The 18,344-nt window shown below is 48.1% G+C and overlaps 1 protein-coding gene across 2 annotated transcripts in view; it reads right to left on the bottom strand.

Moving 5' to 3' along the window:
• Positions 1–270: 270 nt before the first annotated feature.
• The window catches only part of LOC144173302 (BBSome complex member BBS7-like), a 48,071-nt gene continuing 29,997 nt past the window's right edge, over positions 271–18,344 (bottom strand). For both annotated transcript variants that reach the window (XM_077701783.1, XM_077701782.1), the window contains 8 exons: positions 16,637–16,832; positions 9,874–9,948; positions 9,095–9,303; positions 6,095–6,259; positions 4,783–4,892; positions 4,388–4,491; positions 3,185–3,308; positions 271–463 (listed from right to left, as the gene is read on the bottom strand). In XM_077701783.1, coding sequence (XP_077557909.1) covers positions 327–463; positions 3,185–3,308; positions 4,388–4,491; positions 4,783–4,892; positions 6,095–6,259; positions 9,095–9,303; positions 9,874–9,948; positions 16,637–16,832 — 1,120 coding nt within the window. In that variant the 3' untranslated portion in view covers positions 271–326. The remainder of the gene's footprint in view (positions 464–3,184; positions 3,309–4,387; positions 4,492–4,782; positions 4,893–6,094; positions 6,260–9,094; positions 9,304–9,873; positions 9,949–16,636; positions 16,833–18,344) is intronic.

The following is an 18,344-nucleotide window of genomic DNA, read 5'->3' as shown; positions in this document are numbered from 1 at the left end:
AATCTTTGCTTCGGTATAGTACACGAGTTAGGAATAGAGCTTTCGTTGTGTTTAAAATTCTTTCCCGACGCGTACAGGCACTCGTCAATGTGGTCAGAATTTCGGCTTCGGAGGCCATGCGCTTATTTTTTCTGAAGTAAGACCTTTGGAACAAATGGAAGTCAAGACATGACATGCCGTATCACGGCGAAAGCAATGTTTATGCTTCTGTGACGAGTTTAGGTGTTCGTTTAAATGGAGCTGGAACCATATACTCTTGTTTTGTGCATGTTTTATTCGAAAAGTCACCGTAACAGTTGAAGAAGCTCGGAAGTCGGGCGAGAAAGTCACATGTTGTTCATGAAGAAGTCGGTCAGTGCCTTGAACTCGTAGTGGTCGAGCACTTGCAACAGAGCAGGCACTTTGCTCTTGACATTGGTCCCCTTAAATTTATACACGTCAATGTACAAGTCCGTGATCATGCCTGCAAAAAAAAATGTTTTTTTCTTAAGGACAGTTACCGCGCTGAGGTATGGGTACATGTACCTCCCGCACATTGATTGATTGATTAATTGTGGGCTTTTACGCGCCGACGCTACGCAGGCGATGAGGCGCGCCGAAGTGAGGGCTCCGGATTAATTTTGACCGCGTGGGGGATCTTTAACGCGCGCCAAAATCTTGTCTCACTCATAAGAGGTCTGAAATGCTAGACCAAACCTAATAAACGATATGTACCGCGTAATCTTACACTCGTAAAACTGCCCCGCTCACTTTCCCGTACTCTTTGCTCGGTTTTGCCATAAAACGCGCCACTGTAGCGCGCGATTTGGGTGTATTGATGGACGCAAAACTACTCTTCAACTCGCACGTGAACCATCTGGAGAACTCCTGTCTCCGAACACTTGGCATGATTTCCCGAGCCACCAGGGAATTCACGAACTCATCATGCTTCGCATCCCTTTACCGCGCCCTAATTTTGCCGAAGCTAGACTTTGCAAGCGCAATCTGGAATTGTTTAAGTCCTTCATCGTCTCTTTGACTAGAAAGGATTCAGAAGCGCTTCACCAGAACCGTATTTTATCGATACTCACCAGTGAGAAACTATCTGCACGTTGAGGTTCTCAAGCTCCTGAACCTTGATGAGCTATGTATCAGGCGTTCCAGGCGTGACCTGATTTTTCTTTTCAAGTGCATTCATTATAAGTTTGACTGGCGTTGCCTTGTGAGCTCTGTTCTCCTGCGAGTGCCAAGCAGGCCACTGCGGCCGCATGGCTGCTTTCATGTTGACGAAATTCTGAGCTTGGTACCAGCTAACCGATGCCAACATGCCTTTAACTGTCTTTTTTTTATCTGCCATTGACATTTTTTTCAACGACATGGTTCTTTTTAAACGCTCTTTGAAACATTTTCCATCTTGAATGCACATGTTCTATAGCGCGGTCACACATGCACTTCTCCCTGTGTTCTTGTGTGTCGGAGCGAAGAGAATCACCACGATTGTGCTTGTATTTGTCGTTTAGTGTACACACAATCTCCGTGCTCTTGTTGCTCAGAAAATGTCTCTGTCTCTTTGATAACTCTCCTTCTTTGTGTATATATACCCATATAATTGTACTGTTACTTCCCTTTTCATATTCTGTCTTTTGTATGCCTTATATGTCTGTATTCTATGCATCACCCCAGAAGGCCATTGCGCTGTTGGTGAGCATTTCAAAAAAATAAATAAATAAATAAATAAATAAATAAATAAATAAACAAATAAATAAAGCATGTACAATGCATAGAGCAATTTGCAAGAGATAAGGAGCAACAGGAATTGCCAACTTTGTACAAAACGAATGTATAGAGAGAGAGAGAGAGAGAGAGAGAGAGAGAGAGAGAGAGAGAGAGAGAGAGAGAGAGAGAGAGAGAGAGAGAGAGAGAGAGAGACGTTTTCGGAATTTCGACACTTACAAGCTACTCAATGGGAAAAGGGAAGAAAGAAAAGGCGCGAGAGATAAGAGGGCAGTAGAACTACTAAGGAAGAAGGAAAAGAAATAAAACAGGACGTTCAGTTCCTGTGAGCAATGCGATGAAGCAGTCCGATGATTCTATTCTAAATTTTAGATGATTTCAGTGAGGCCAGTATCATTGAGGTAATCACACAACCCCTCCAGAGCTTTCCGTTGAGCGAATGGGAACGGCCATCTGCTAAGACGTACTTTCAGGGACATCGGTCGTGGGCTGAGGAGCTCTAGTTTTTGCAAGAGACTGCTCATTGCTTGCAAATACGCGGAGCACTCCAACAGCGGGTGTTCCACGGTTTCCAGGGATTCGCAGTTATCACAGGACGGGTTTGGGGTCGCGCCAAGTCAAAAGAGGTATGGCTTCGTCAGCGCTGCGTTTAGACGTAATCGGTGGTATAACATTTCTAGTCCGCGTGAAGGTATCTCTGGCAGCTTCACCCTGAGCTCAGGGCCTATGTTGCATCAGACGGCAGGGTAGCGCTTCGGAAGGGACCAAAGCTCCATTCCCTTTTATTGAAGACAATGTAGGGTTAAGGTAAATAAGCTTCAGGATCCGAAACGCTGTATTGGTATGGAGAAAAAAGAGACATTTACTTTTGCTCGAGAGCAGTACGTGCCGGAGGAAGGGCTAAATAAAATGAGCTGAAAACAGGGGTAAAAAAATCCCAGGCGAACATTATCATCTGCATCATGTATTGCACGGCAATGACTAAAATACGTGACTTTTGTCGCAAAACAACAGTGCCCATAGGCATATCATATTTGAAAGATCACTCGAAATCACTAAGCTGGGGATATATGGGGACAACATGAGTACATTGTTCTCATTCAGCATCTATTTCCACTATCAATGACGCGAAGGGTATCAAAGTGAGTACAGCCATGAGTAGGGTCATGACTCCGCACATAACGAATGGCAGCGACGTATAATCCTGTTCCACACCATCGAGATATTGAAGGGAGTGGGGGCTGAGGGTTCCAGGTCCTCACTAACAAGAGGAGTGTAATAAAGGTTCGTGTGCTGATTTCGCGACCAATCATGCGCACGCAGGGCTCACAAGCAGTCTCACATTCCTCGCCTAGTGCCCAGCAAAGCTTCCCCTTTTTTGGAAATCCCCGTTAGCGGTGGCGGCGTTTACGACTTGAAGTGCTTAAACTTTGTGAACGTAGCTAAATATGCATTCTATGGATAAGCTCACCATAAAGTCTCTCAAGATGGCACGGTTGTCTTTTGAACTCTGCTTCCAGCTCGTCGCTTCGAGTCAGTATCTCCTGGTACTCGGGAGCCAAACAATCCACACTTTCTTCGTACACTTTGAGGTCCTGAAGAGGGAAAGGCGAAAACGCGTCGTAAAGTTCGTCAATATGGGGCAAAACATGCTCCGTAGGCAATGAATGAATATCATAAAATGGCTGATGCACCAGCCGTCTCTCTTCCCTGGATCTATTAGCTTTGCTGTTGCACCAAAATCAATTTATGACAAACTTGGCATTGCAATAATAGAACGTGAAAAGGAGGCAAGCGCTGCTTGAACAGTTCTCGGTTTACCTGGGAGTGCCCCTAACTTGAAGGCAGTGCCAGTAAACGCTATTTCGGCAGTAAAGAAAACCACAATGCTGCTTTTTATTTGTTTTATTTTTAATTTCGGGCAAATCAAAGTTTTTCTTACCTTACCTCACAATGCTAATCAGAATGCCGGACGATTTATACGGAACACTCACAATCAAAGTAAACAGACGCAGTTAACAAATTAAAGAAGATGAAAATCATTACAGTGAGGTGACGGCTAATGTAGCGCTCTTGCGGGAGTGGGCAGAGGGAAGGGTCGGGGGAGGGGAGGGGGGGGGGGGGCGGGAACGCTGTTTGGTTCTGTGCGGCAGCAGGCGACGCGCTTGAGAAGCTCCCGCGTGCAGCACTGCACACTCAGTCGCACTGACGCTCTTGGAGGTTGCGTAGCGACGGGTTTGCTTGCTCGCGCGGCTTTTCCCCCTATGACCTTGGTGCAGGGGCTTCGCAGTCCCAGAAATTCAATCGGAGGTAGCGACTGGCGGTGCGTGCTCAGGACAGGGACGTAATAAACGCGAGCTTATGACTCACAGTTACTGGGAATGTCTTGTTCAAGGGGAACAATCGCGCGCCCATATGACACAATCAAGAAGGAAGTTGGAACGACGTTGCGTATACAACGCTCTTTCCTTGTCAAGCGGCATTATTTTTCTCCTTGATCTTGACTGACAGGCTTCACACACGGCATACGCGATTTTAGGAGGTAAGTTATCCGACTCTCTCGCTCTAAAAGATGGGGAAGTCGGGGTCTCAATCGCTCACATGAAAATCACTTAGAAAGTGACTGCACACGCGAAGCCTTCTATGCACAGTTTTTGCAGGCAGGTGGGATTACCTTGAGCGCTTCCACGAGCTGGACCTTCTTCGCCAGAATGAGGTGATGTTCGAGTTTTGGGTGAATCAACTTGAGCGTGTGCGCGATGCTGTCGTCATTTATGTCTGGAATACGTAAACCAATCATCACCACGCATGCCATCACAAAGGGTACGGGTTTCTTGGCCTTGTAGGCAGCCCGTTTGACAATTAGGTTGTGAAGACAAGAGAGATTTTACGCACTAATGAAATCATTAAGCATAATGTTGCTGGCTGACTAGTAGCTAGTATCAGATGGCAAGAGATGTCTTTGCCACTTACAAATGACTTTGGCATGAAATAATGTAGCTTACCAGTACTGCTACATCACTTGAAAAAATTATAAAGAAAATGTGCTTCAATGGCGGCGGGACATACCACACGAGATGTCCAGGCTTATTTTCTTGCGGGTGGCCTGCTTAGTCAGGACGTCCTTCAAAATGGAGATTGTGGATATATTATCCGATTTGAATATCGCCTCGCCACGCCTGAAAGGAAAATAATAAGTAATATGTGGGGTTGGGTCAGGTAAGCACACTCGAGTTATTTGTAGTCTGCTTCCGCTTAATCACATTTTTGTTTTAATCATAATATGTTGTAATTCTAAAGGTTCAGTTGAGAAAACGCGCACGCACGCACGCACGCACGCAAGCACTCATGCATAAAACAAGTTAAATAATAGGGAGAGAGAGAGAGTGAGGGAGAGGGAGAGGGAGAGGGAGAGCAACAATTAATATTCTCGTTAACAGGAGAACATCTAAAACGAATTTCCCAGAAAGCGGCTTAACATATTTCGCTGTGAACGTGGGCTTGCATTGTTGGTTGGTGTGGATGCCGACTGAGAATTTCAGCCCGGTAAACAGACAGGCTTTTATCGATTAATTTATCGATTGGTCGGATGTGTTTATTTATAGATGCTAAATGTAAAAAAAAATAACAGCGAAATAATGAATATCTTATTCGGTGGCTGTATTTCCTGTCAAACAGAAACGATGAAGCTTAAGTCCTTTCAAGCATCCTTGGGTTGCTGAGAAAGTGAAGCTGGTTCACTTCTTTCTGCCGTTGTATGTTTATAAATTACGCGCTTGTCTCGCAGCTAGTCTCGGTGGACTAAACAGAACCGATTCTCACATGGCGTTCAGGTGCCCGGGAGGCGTGCATATGTGGCAATATTTTCTGATGGTGGCAACGCCATGCTGGCCACCATTGCAAAGGACTTCCTCGGTCAGGGCGATTTTATCCACCGCCCGAACACTGACGTTTATGATTGTGCCTTTTAAAATCTTCCAATGATTGTAGACGACTTTACAAGCCCCCCAACACACACACACACAAAATAGAATCAGTCTTTCCTTTCTTTTTTGTGTCGTTACAAGCTTCATAGCATCATTCTGCTAAAGTGCAAGACCAGCAAGAAGGACGAACCTTTCTCTTTCTTGGTGTCCCCCTCCCCCCCTAGGTATTCGCAAGGCAGAGGAGCAGCCCTGCGCATGCCAAAGCGTTGCCTAGCAACGGCGGCACTCGCTCTTCTTTCTTGCTGGTTCGGAGGAATTTCTCTCAGGTTGGCTTCACACACAAGAGGGTTCTTTTTTTTTTTTTTCGCAAATGACGCAACTTTCTCTCTCGCGTTAAAAACGCACGCTTCCGTAACGTCATCGAGGTGACACGAGCGGCTTCGGAGCACGCGTACCTGTACGAGCAGCTGAGCACGGTTCCGAGGAAAGTGGAGACGAAGTAGAGCGTGGCGGAGTCCGTGGCCGGGGGCCTCTGGGACACCTCTGGCAGGCTGAGCACGAGCCAGGCGTGCACCTCGGCCAGGCTGAAGGCGCCGCGCAGCTTGAGCGCGTTCAGGGGCCTGTCAGGGGGAACGGAGGAAGGGGACGAGAAAGGCTTTCTTCAGGCGAGCGTAAACAGTCGACCGTTCCGTTTCGCATCGCGTCCTTCAAAGGGACAAATGATGGGCACGAATTAAAACATATTGAGTAAGAATAGACTCTGTCAACAAAGCAAAGCTTTACCGAGTCGGTCTGAGCAGCCTAATGCAGCGCAATGTTTTTTTGTCAGAGTCAGAGTCAGGGTCAGAAAAGATTGTTTTAGGCAGTTGATAAATCATAAAATGTTTGCATACAGAAGGAGGTCCCATAGTCAGAGACTGAATCGGGACCTCCTATATTAGTGAACATAAAAAATCTAATTGAAGCAGCAAACAGTACTACCGAAAAACAAATATTCAAATTAATTGTGGCAGCACAAGGTAGACAACAGAACAACAACAAAAAAGAAAAATAGCGAAAATTATACAGGAAAAAAATACAAGGCTAATTCATCATTCCTAAGTAATTCTGAGATTGTTACAAGCTAGAAAATGCAAAATTGCGAACACAAAAAAGGAACCACATCTATTTGCAGCGATACACAACAAGCACCAATGAAGTGCTTCATCGGCAGACGGTTATGGAAAGGTTGGCATGAAAGAGAGAGGGAGAAAATTACGCCCATCTTCCCGCGAGGGAACCCTGATGTGATGTGACGCATCGGTGGGTTCAATTGGTCGTAACGTTGCCTTGAGCGTTTGCCCTGACGCTGGTATTGGATTGTGTCAGCCCACTCGCTGAAGGGACCGTCGCTTCCATCACGTCTTCATCGGAAGAATCAAGTCAAGCACGGAGTCGTCAAGCAAAGGCACGCGGCGGCGAACGAGAGCGAGCGCTGACGGAACCGCCGCAGCGCGCTACCCGCTTTATATTCAAAGCGCCTGAAGGAGAGGAGACAGCGGAGGAGAGTCGCGCATGCGCGCACTTGCGCGCCGGAGCAGACGCGAGCGGAGCGAAGAGCGCGCGCACGTAGCTGTTGTTTATGATAATGAGACGGAGTGAGAGATGCGCACAGCTGTCGGAGAGAAGAGCGGAGGAGAGGCGCGCATGCGCAGGTGGCGCGCGGACGCCACCGACGCCGACGCCGACGCAGGAGGGACATGCCTCAGAGCAAGAAATGCATCGCATTTAGAAAGTAGAAAGGTAAAAAACGCGAGGAAAAGTAAAACGGGATGATCTTGAACCTTTTCCATCACGCAGGGACGAATCGAGCAAGTTTCGCTAGCGGCTACGACTACTTGATAGTAGGTAAGGAAGGAAAAACTTTACTGCGCCAGTATAGTAGTGTCGTTTCTCCAAACCCGGCGTTGTTCATTGTTGCCAGTAGGTAGCCTCGGCGAAATTGGAAAGGAGGATAGTGGAGTGAGGACGGTGGAATGAATGGGGGAGGGGAAGAGAATTCAGCTCAACAAATCGGTCACCCAAACGGAACATCATCAATAGGAATGGGAATCCGTAATTTTTGGAAGAAATTTAAGCCTACGCTTAGTAATACCCGTTTCTTTCATTGACACTGATCAGGACAATTCGAAATTGAAGCTGCAAGTCTTCCTCGCGAACCCCTCGCGACGGAGTTCGTCCCCTTCGCTCTGCGTGAATGATGGAAAGCGACGACGATATACGGGCCGTGATTGATATATATTTTCCTCTTTTATAATTTTACATCAGTGCCTCAGAAAGAAGCGCACAATGGCCCAGTGGGTGGAGTCCATTTACTTCATACCCTACACTATTGAAAAACCCGTCAGTTGCTTCACTGCAATGCACTTGCCCATGACCAACCATCTCGGTCAAAGAGGTAAAGTAGATAAATGACCAGTCATTGCTAGAGCTTTGGTTCGAAAAACGTGGACTGCTCTGACTGTACGCAATGATTTTTTCGTGCTGCATAATGTCAGAGCGCAGATCAAATTTCAGATTCTAATGGAACATGGGGGCAGCGATATACTTCGAAATTGTGCCCTTGCGCGCAGCGACTGTTAATCGAGCGGCTTTTTTTTACAACCCCAGCAAAAACAGAGAGAGAGAGAGAGAGAGAGAGAGAGAGAGAGAGAGAGAGAGAGAGAGAGAGAGAGAGAGAGAGAGAGAGAGAGAGAGAGAAAGAGAGAGAGAGAGAAAAAGAGAGAGAGAGATAAAGAGAAATGGAGGGAGAGAGGGAGAAAGACAAAGCGAGAGAGAGGTAGAGAAATAGAGAGAGAGCGAGACAGAGGGAAAGAGAGAAATACAAAGCGAGAGAGCGATAGAGAGAGAGGGGGAGAGAGAGGGAGAAATACAAATCGAGAGGGAGATAGAGAGAGAGGGAGAGAGAAAGACAAAGACAGACAGAGAGAGAGAGAAGGGGAGGGAGAGAGGGAGAGAGAGATGAAGGCAAAGCGAGAGAGAGGTAGAGAGATAGAGAGAGAGCGAGAGAGAGTGAGAAAGAGAGAGAGGGAGATAGAGGGAGACAGAGTAAGAGATAGAGAGAGAGACAGAGAGAGAGTGGAGGGAGCTAGAGAGAGGGACAGAGAGAGAGACAGAGGGAGGGAGAGTGACAGAGAGAGAGCGACAGAAAGAGATAGAGATAGAGGGAGGGAAACAGAGGGAGGGAGGGAGGGAGAGAGATAGACAGAGAGACAGAGGGAGGGAGAGAGACAAACACAAGAAGAGATAGAGATAGAGGGAGAGAAACAGAGGGAAGGAGGGAGGGAGAGAGAGAGAAAAAGAGATAGAGAGAGACGGGCCCTATGTCATTCTGCACATGCACCTTGGTCAGCATGCATCGTTAGTCTCACCGACGTGTGCAGGTGTCGAAAAAATGACGACGGACACCATCCTACCTGTCCTCCTCGCTGAGGGTGTGTGTGCGTCGGTGCAGCGAGAGCGGCCGAATCTGGAACTCGCGCAGCCGGCAGCACTTGGGCTGCAGGTGGGGCGTCACGTAGGCGCGAAGCACGCCCTGCTGGCCCTCGATGGTGCGGATCTTCACCTCGAGGCGAGACGTGTTCGCCTGGCAGCGGAAGGTCGCCAGCAGGTAGTTGCCGCTGGCCTGCGCAGACGCGCGTTCAACCCCCAGAGCAGTGTCAGAGAGCACAGGCTGTCGACGTTGAGCAGGAACGATTGCCCATCACGCAGGCCAGGGTTAATGCGGCTGTTAAGAAATTAGTCTCGTTTGGCGCGCTCAAGCGTAGTGACTGCTTGTTAGAAGATTGGTTCGCACGCAAACCGTATTTGGCAGAGGCGTTTGCCGGTAGGTAATAAAATTATCAAGGTTCTGCAAAAATTGCTACTTTTTCGATGTAACCTTATCGCTGCCGTTGAAAGAATGCCCGTGACCTTATCAAATATATCAGATAATAAAATATTAGCGGACCTCTAGAATTACCTTTCCATGCATTTAATCCCCGTGATTTGTGCCCAATGAGCTGAAGATTGCGTCCGTGTCCAAGGGCTCCAACGAGCGAATCGATGAGTAGCAGCTTTGATTAGAGAAATTGTCATTAGCGAATTACGCTCTTTCCTGACGCCTGTCTCACGGTGAAAGAAAATTCGGCAGTAAACACCCAAATCCACTCAGATTGTCATTGTTGTAACATCTCTCGCGTGCGCGTATGCTTACCTGGGAATCGCACGACGTGTAACTGACAACGGCCGAGTTTTTGTGGCTGTCCAGGAGGTCGACCGGCACGTTAGACTGCGAGACCAGAAAGCAGCATCGATCAGTAGGCATGACGGACAGCTCAACTGAAACACTCGAAGGTTCTCACAAACATGGACTGCGCAAAAAAAAAGCAACAACAGAAAAAAGCTGCAAAGCCAACGACGGTAATCATTGCCCGGTGACTGAGCTGTATTCCCGCCCTTAGCCACCTTTTTGTACTTTATCAAGTACTTTGAAAGGACTCTTTTAGTTGGGGCTATTGTGTCGCCTTGTGCGGGTGCCCGTTGCGTAGTAGTTCTGTGGAGCTCATGTGAGGCGTACTTTTTTTTTTTTCGAAATGAGCCAGATCCAGAAACCAAAACTGATTTTGGCTTGAGTCTTCAGACTGTTTCGTGGGTGTTTTCGGAAGGTTTTTTTTTTTTTGCGTTTCGGACCTGGCTTATTATGTATTCAGACGGCAACTAGGAAATCGGCGCAGTATCTGTTCCCAGATGTGGACGACGAAGTGAACGGAAGAAGTGAACGAAATGAAACAGAGATGTGAAACAATGATTTCATTTTGTCTTCCCGTTCCTACGAAATAACTCTGGTTATATATTATTTTTATTTTTTCACCCCCATATTTACCATTTCAGTGCTTAACTAAATAGCCACCGCGTACAAGCTCTGGCAGTGATTTGATGAATAATGTGGTGGACAGAAGGGTGGGTGGACATGGGATGACAAAGTTCTTGGGGAGCTTCATATGAGTCTGTTAGGATGCGAAGGTTGGGGGGAATGGGGAGATGGTAATCGTACATAAAGTAGTCGAGAGAATCGTGGATAGCGATGAGCTCCGCGTCCGTTGAAGTAATATTGGGAATACGGTGATATTGGGCTCCCATGATGGATAAATTGTCCGGGCTGATCCATGCTGTGCCGACGTGTGGGTTTATGTGGCTAGCGTCGGTGTAGACGTCAGTTTCACCCGGTCGTTTAATTGAGGCAAGACGTCGGCAGCGTTGCTGTCGAAGCTCGGGCTTCCTGCGTGCGACGGGTTGAGAGGTGACGGATTGAGTGAAGTGGGGCCGCTGCCATGGGGGTATTGGGGCTGGAAAATTAGGTAAGGGAATATTGCTTCGTTGATCCCACGCGGTGAGGAGCACGCCTTGGTGGGTGAGTTGTCGTTTAAAATTGTATTGATCCGTTTGTTCCTGAATGATGCGGTCGATTGGTGGGAGGGTCGCTGCTTGTTGGAGGTTTGCAATTTTTGTATGACGTGGGAGGCCAGTGATGGTGCGTAGGGTGGAATTGTGAAGAACTTGTAGCGTGCGTCGTTGGGTACAGTTGAGGTCATAATGTGTCCCTCCGTACGAAAGAATGCCCACCGCTACTGCTCTGCCGAGGGTGGTGATAGCCTTTTGTTTGGCTCCCCCATGTTTGTTTGAGAGCCGTCGGAGGGTGTGCTGCACGAAGTTCCATTTCTGCTTAAGGCGATTAAGCCATATTGTGGGGCTGTTTCTGGTTCTAATGTAGACTCCGAGGAGTTTAATTGGTTCCAGTCTGGCTGACACAGAAATGGAGGCGACACTGACTTGAGGTGGCACGTAATCGGTGGGGGGTTGACGGCCGAAGATGGCGAGGAATTCTGTTTTGTGAGGTGCGAGGGACAGACCAAGGTCGGGGAGGACCTTTTCGAGTCCCGTCACTGCGCACTGGAGGTCGGTAATCATGGCGTCTTGATTTGGGTATTGGGCTGATTCGGTCCATATAGTAATATCGTCGGCGTAGATAGTAAAGCGCGCTGTGGACTCAGTGGTGATCCGTCTTGCTATTCTGGTCATGGCTAAGTTAAAAAGAGTTGGGCCAAGTATGGAGCCTTGTGGTACACCCCTATCAAGGTAAAAGACTCGGGGAGACCAGCCGGGGTAGGTTCCGTGTAATTGAATGGGGCGAGCTTCAAGGAAGTTTCGGATCCAGGTTTGAGCTTTCTGGCTGGGAAATGCCTCAGCAAGTTCTTCAAGGATCGCTTGTTGGCTAACGCAGTCGAAGGCTTTCTGTAAGTCTAGTGCGAGAAGGTAGTCGGGGGGTTGTCCGGAGTATTTCCGGTTAATCACCCGTCTGAGGAGCCAGAGGCTGTCAGCGGTGCTGAGATTAGGGCGAAAACCTGTTTGTGAGGGGTGAAAATAGGGCCTTACGAATTCAAGATAGTGGGCGATTCGGTTATGGATGAGCCGTTCTATTAGTTTGCAGATAACGGGAGTAAGGGATATCGGTCGGAGGTGCGAGAAGTCGTCGGGGGTTTGTTGCTTCTTGTTTGGTTTCGGTATTGGAAATATAAGCGACAGTTTCAGGTGGTTGGGGACGAGTCCGGTTTCCCACGAGTGATTGAGCTGTTCGAGGAGGTGCAGCTGGGCTGGTTCAGGTAGATTTCGTAGGTGAATCCATTGAATTCCATCGTGGCCAGGGGCGGATTTGGCCCTTCCTTGACGGAGCGCTGTAGTGAGTTCAGCAAACGAGAATGGGCTTTCAAATTCAGGCACTGGGTCGTGTATAGTAATATTTGGTAAAGGTTGCGGAGGAGTAAGTGAAGCGTGAGGAAAGAAGCTGCGAAGGAGAGTTTCTTCAGTTAGGGAGTAGTTTTTGCTGGTGAGCATTAGAGTTGCCACTATTGGTGTGCGGCTGCGTTTTTTTTCACCAAGGCTGCGATGAAGTTTCCACAAAGAACTGAGTCCAGGGAGTCTGCCGAGGTCGTTGCATAATGCCGCCCAGTTGTCGGCGGCCAGTTGTTTTTGGTAAGCCGTGATCGTTCTGTATTGGTCACGTATGCGACATAGAAGGGAATGTCTTTTGCCGGAAGTACGATAGAGTTGCGTGAGGTACTCCATGCGCTTCCATAAGTTGGCCAAGTGGTTGTCAAAAGGAGGGGAAGTTTCGTCGCAAGTTATGGTCTCTTTTGAGGCAAAGTACGAGTTCCTAATTATGCCAGTCATTTCCTCCAGTGAGGACGGGGGATCGTATTGTAGAAGCTTCTCTCGGAAAGTGGCCCAGTTCAAATGAATGCGAGTAGTCTGACGGTCTCGTATGCGTTTTCCTCTAAGAGTTATGAGTATAGGAAGGTGATCACTACCCCAAGTAGTGGAGTTGGGGGCCCAGGTTTTCACAAGGCCCGGGGAAGCCCATGTTAAGTCAGGGGTGGTATCGGTATGATTGGGATGGAGGGCGATCCGAGTAAAATAGGTGGTATCATTGATAAGATGAACATTGGCCACTTCGGTAGAGTCGAGGAGGTATTTTGCCCTACCGGAGTTGGTGGAATAGCCCCAGGTAGTGTGGGGGGCGTTAAAATCACCTGCGATGAGAATGGGGGTGGAAGGGTATTCATTTCTGATATGTTGGAGCCATGAGAAAGCATCTGAGCATGTTTTATATCTGGGTCTGTAGTAGGCGGAGACCAGGATGAGCTTCTTGGCCCTGGGAGGATAGGCGATGATTGCGACAACTTCGTAGAGGGGGGAGGAAGAAAGCGGCAAAGACAACTGAGTAGCTGGGACAGAGGAGTCAAGCAGGATAGCTGCGTGGCCAGGAACTTGGGAGTTGCGTGGAATAGAAGGATTGATGAAGACGTTGTATCCTGGCAGCTGAGGGGTGGTGAGGGTTTCTTGAAGTAGGAGGGCGATTGGTTTGATGTGTTTTACTTTGGCGTGTTCTGAGAGTACGAACCACTTCATGAAGGTGAAGAAGAAGATATGAGCAGCCTTCTTGTGAAGCGTTTTGGAAATCCATGGCAAAGCAATGAAGAGCTTTCTTTCTTGGTTAGTGCCTTGAGGCGTGCCCAAGATAAGTACCGTACTTACCCGATTCTAACGCGCACTTTTTTTCCGGAAAAATAGGTCGAAAAATCGCATGCGCGTTAGAATCGGATACGAAACCGAAACTGCCGAAACAGCGGAATTTCGTCCCACCAATCGCCATCGCCATCTCAAAATGACGCCAAAGCTTTTAGCAACGATTTTTAGGACGCAGAAAGCATAGGCGCCTAGGCTTTTCTATTGACGTTCACACAAATCGTCAAATCGTTCCACTTGCGCGCTTGATAACAGCAATGGCAGCAGCGGCTCTCACGCGTTCAAAACGAGCGGTCGGCTGAAGCGTGCCCCTCTGGAGAAGCCCGCGGGATGGGCGTGCGAGGCGTGGGCCACGATCCCATCAACTATGGTTGAACGTTCGTTCAGAAGTGTGGCATCGCGAACGCGCTTGACGGCACCAAGGACGAGATGTTGTGGTCAGCGGAGAGCGACAAGGAGTGAGATGAGTGAGATTACTTCGAGAAATAAATCGCCGGTGTCTCTCGCATTCGTTTTTCTTGCTCACAAAGTTCCGTGCGCGTTACAATCGGAGGTGCAAGTTTTTTCGTGCGCGTTAGAATCGGGGGCGCGTTAGAATCGGGTAATTACGGTATACGAAGGAAGAATTCGAAAAGAACAGCTAATGGTGCCAAGAGGACTCACCTGCTCTCCATGTATAATTCTGGTGTTCTTGAAGCCCTGTAGCATATTTTTAATGACGTTTCCACCAAAACTCAATCGCACAATGCTTGCAAGTAAATTTAAATAAAGTTTTCATAAGAATGCAGCATCTACTTGAGTGTTTCCATTTAATATTAGCAGAATCCAAACTTATCATCCCAATATTGCTCAAATTCATGGCATAGTTTTTAATTACTTGTGGCCATGAGCTTCCCCTTCCCCAGCTGACATGTAAAATATATCATTTAATAGTTTTGATGGCGCTGCATTTAGGTTCGGCAACAAACTTACACTTGTTTCTCAAATTCGCGTTAGGCGGATCTGGCTCATTTAGAAAAAAAAATGCCTCATGTGTCTCCCGTCGGAAATTATTTTGGAAAAAAAAAAATTGGAACGTTGCGTTTCCATGCAACGTTCTTTAGGGCCTATGTTGACCGTTGCAATTCGTAAAGAATTGTTACGAGTGCCCCGCAAAACTGAACGCCAGAATGGGAGGTGTGTGTGTGTGTGTGGGGGGGGGGGGGTGTTGATGTTCAACAGATGCGCTGAGTGGTCACACTGGCGCGAGCAATAAGCCCCTGCATCAAATGTTTTCGCAGTAAAATCAGTCAGGTTGTTTGGCCGTCAGGTCGGGGCGTGCCCGTTTACCACAAGGACATTGTGTCACCCAACAAAGTGTCACCATCCTTGCAAATTTGTAGTTTGAGCTAGCTTGGTTCAGGAGCGCCTACCCGCAGAAAATTTATTCACCCTAGCCATTCAGTAGATAACCCGGTTGCGTATTCACACTCTATATACCGTAGAGGCCCACGTCTGCTTGGGGCACGTTTGACAGCAGAAACGTGCCTAAAGCAGCTAAGAAGCATGTTAAGTGAAATAATAGCAGGGAACAACTTTAAACGAAAGAAAAAATGCCACCCAGAAAGAACTTGCACATATGCTTACCGCAGCTAGCCTTTGCTCAGGTAACAACGGGACAGCTGAAACCGATTTAAAAGGGATAAAACCACCCAACTTTCAAAAACTTCTGAACCAACGCCCACCTAACCCCGGGTAAAATCACGCTAAGGCCAAAAAACATTCATGAAAATTATCCGACACCGACGTAAAACGGGCCACACCACTGAACGTACAAAACAAGAACTGCAACTGACGTGAAGGGAACAAAACTGTACCAAAAATATTGATCTACATACACAAACGTGCCGTAAATAGACAACCTGAGTGAAAAAAAAAAAGGAATTTTTTTCAAGTTAAATAAACATTTAAAAAAAGAACCGGCACCTGCGCAATTTTAGCCTGGTTTATTCTATTGCTATATATACCCACAAGCAGAACCTCTGCAACACGGGATATAGCCTGCCAAAGTTGTTTCTTTTAGGGTTAGGTATATTGAACCCATTAGTTGATCATTTCGGGTCGTTAGTTGACCGTTTGGGCCGTTGGTTGACCGTTCTGACGCATGAATACGAAATATCTGTTCACGTGCAGTGTCCAGTACATCACAAAGAAGGCATTCACGTTACTTGCGAACTCACAGAAACCCAAGATAAAAATGGCAGCGTCTCCCCTCCGTGGATGATGGCGAGGGTGCGGAGTACGGGGACTCTAAACGACATCCAAGTTGCGCCCCGATTGTCATTCGATGTGAGCCGTGAGTTGCACCTTGATTATACCCTAAATGAAACAGCAACTCACGGCTCAAATCGAATTTCGCTTGATTTTCGCTTGATGGTGGTGTGCGCAAGGATGGACGCGGACGGACAATGTGTGGTCCTAAGGTACTCTGCACCTAATAATATTTAAAGCAAGTTATGACAGCTGCATATTGAATGTTTGCCTTTTCTCTAACGAAAATGTACTAACCTCATAGTTGCTGTTCCCCGCTACACATTGGCGTGTGAACTGCATGCCGCGTTGTTTGACTGCGGGGCGGCTAACGCGCCGAAGCTACTCCTTAACTATGAGGCACGCCGTAGTGGAGGGCTCCGGATTAATTTTGACCACCTAGGGGTATTTAACGTGAGCCGAAATCTGGACACACGGGTGTTTTCGCTTTTCGCCTCCATCTGAAGAGCGGCCTACGCTGCCGAGAATCGAACCCGCGTCCTTGGTCTCAGCAGCACAACGCCTTAGCCACCGAGTCATCGCGGCGGGTGCATGCAGCGCTATCGCGGGCGCACTGACATCGTCGCTAACGCCGGCGGCGTCACCTGCAGAACGACGACGTCGATGGGGGTCTGCAGCTGGATGGCGAGCGTGTACGAGGCGTCCTGGTGGTGCAGCACGAACGAGTCCTCGACCGCAAAGAAGGGCACGGCAGACACGGCGCCCTTCTCCGAGTACGTGGCCAGCTGGTAGTACTCCCGCTCCCGCGCCACCTTCTGCTCCAGCTCCTCGACCTCCTCCCTGCGCAAAAAAGATGGTGGAACGGGAGCCGCCTCACTACCCAGCAGAAACGACACGGAGACGTCACACCTTTACACCTACATGGCCATCGCGACAACGTGCTGGCACCCCATACCACGCACACACGACGCCTGCTTTAGTTTAGGACATTTACGACAGAACGGGGGTGCGACAGAAGGGCAGCGGTAGGCGGAGGGACGTGGAGGGATGAGAGGTCGAGCGTTGAAGGGAGAGAGGTCGATCGTCAGCTGGTCCACTGACGTGTGAGGCACCATATGAAGGAAGTTAGAGACGCATGTAAAGCTCCATTTTACGTTCTGGCAATCTGAAGTCACGAGCTTATTTGATGACTGTAGTTAAGACTATGCAGTAACCAGTACGGAGACGAGACACGCGTTTGCATAGAACATGGCATTGACGCTTGCCGTTTCTCCCGTACGGCGGCCATTCTTAAATACTTCTACTGAAAGGGAACGTGTGCCCTGTTAATCTCCAGCCGAACTTTGATATACGGGATGTTCTTTTTCCTTTTGGTAAACTCCTCATGGTAAACGAGGGCCCTTGACAGAAGCCATAAAAATGAGCCTCGCATCTCGTGCGTCCTTGTTTCGAATTGAGTCTAGGGGGACCAACGACGTCAGATATTTTTAGGGGCGAAGCATTTTAGGGGCTGTGCCTGTTGGCGTCTCCTGTAGTCGTCGAAATCGTCGTCTCATGTAGTGACGGTACTAAAACACCGAGAAATTCGCTTACGCCTCGCTCTAGAACCTAACTCTGTGAAGGAAAGTTTGACATCCACCTAAATGCAGCCATACGGCTACAAAGGAAAGCTATACAGCTTTCTCAGAAACCTCGCAGTTGAAGAAAAATTCGTCCTGGTCCAGGATTTTTTTTTTCTTCAACTGCGAGGTTTCTGAGAAAGCTGCATAGCTTTCCTTTGTAGCCGTATGGCTGCATTTAGGTGGATGTCAAACTTTCCTTCACAGAAAATTACTCCACCTTGGGGATTTCCTCTAAATCTGGTCGATTAGAACCTAACTCGTACTTAAAAAAAAACACTGGGGCACTCGCTTATGCCTCGCGCGGGAGCACATTATAATGCGTACTAAAAAAAACACCTGGAAACTGGTTTACGCCTCGCTCTAGGACGCAACGCGTACTAAAAAAAAAAGGAAAACACCGGGACACTCGTTTACGCCTCGCGCTGGAGCACTTCGTGCTTCATAGACAAGAGACTTTTACAGCAAAGCTGCATACTCTACCTTCCAACAATTTCATCCCTGCCGGCAAAAGCGCCAACGCGCCAAGAATACACGTATGCACTGCATGCGTCGCCCCTCCCCCGGTTTCACGTCAGTGGAGGTGGCTCGGGATTTTTTTTTTTTTAATGTGAGGCCCAATTTACCATCGTCGGAGGTGCAGCGCCACAAGAAAGCACGCGCGCCCGCATGCGCACTCGCACGCGCACGCACACTCACATATTGCCTTACGCGTGCTTCTTTGGTTGCCTTC

This window comes from Haemaphysalis longicornis, unplaced genomic scaffold (genome assembly GCF_048455015.1).
Source record: "Haemaphysalis longicornis isolate Haplotype H1 unplaced genomic scaffold, Haemaphysalis longicornis Haplotype H1 scaffold_3, whole genome shotgun sequence".
NCBI lineage: Eukaryota > Metazoa > Arthropoda > Arachnida > Ixodida > Ixodidae > Haemaphysalis > Haemaphysalis longicornis.
This window is presented reverse-complemented; position numbering and strand designations above follow the sequence as displayed.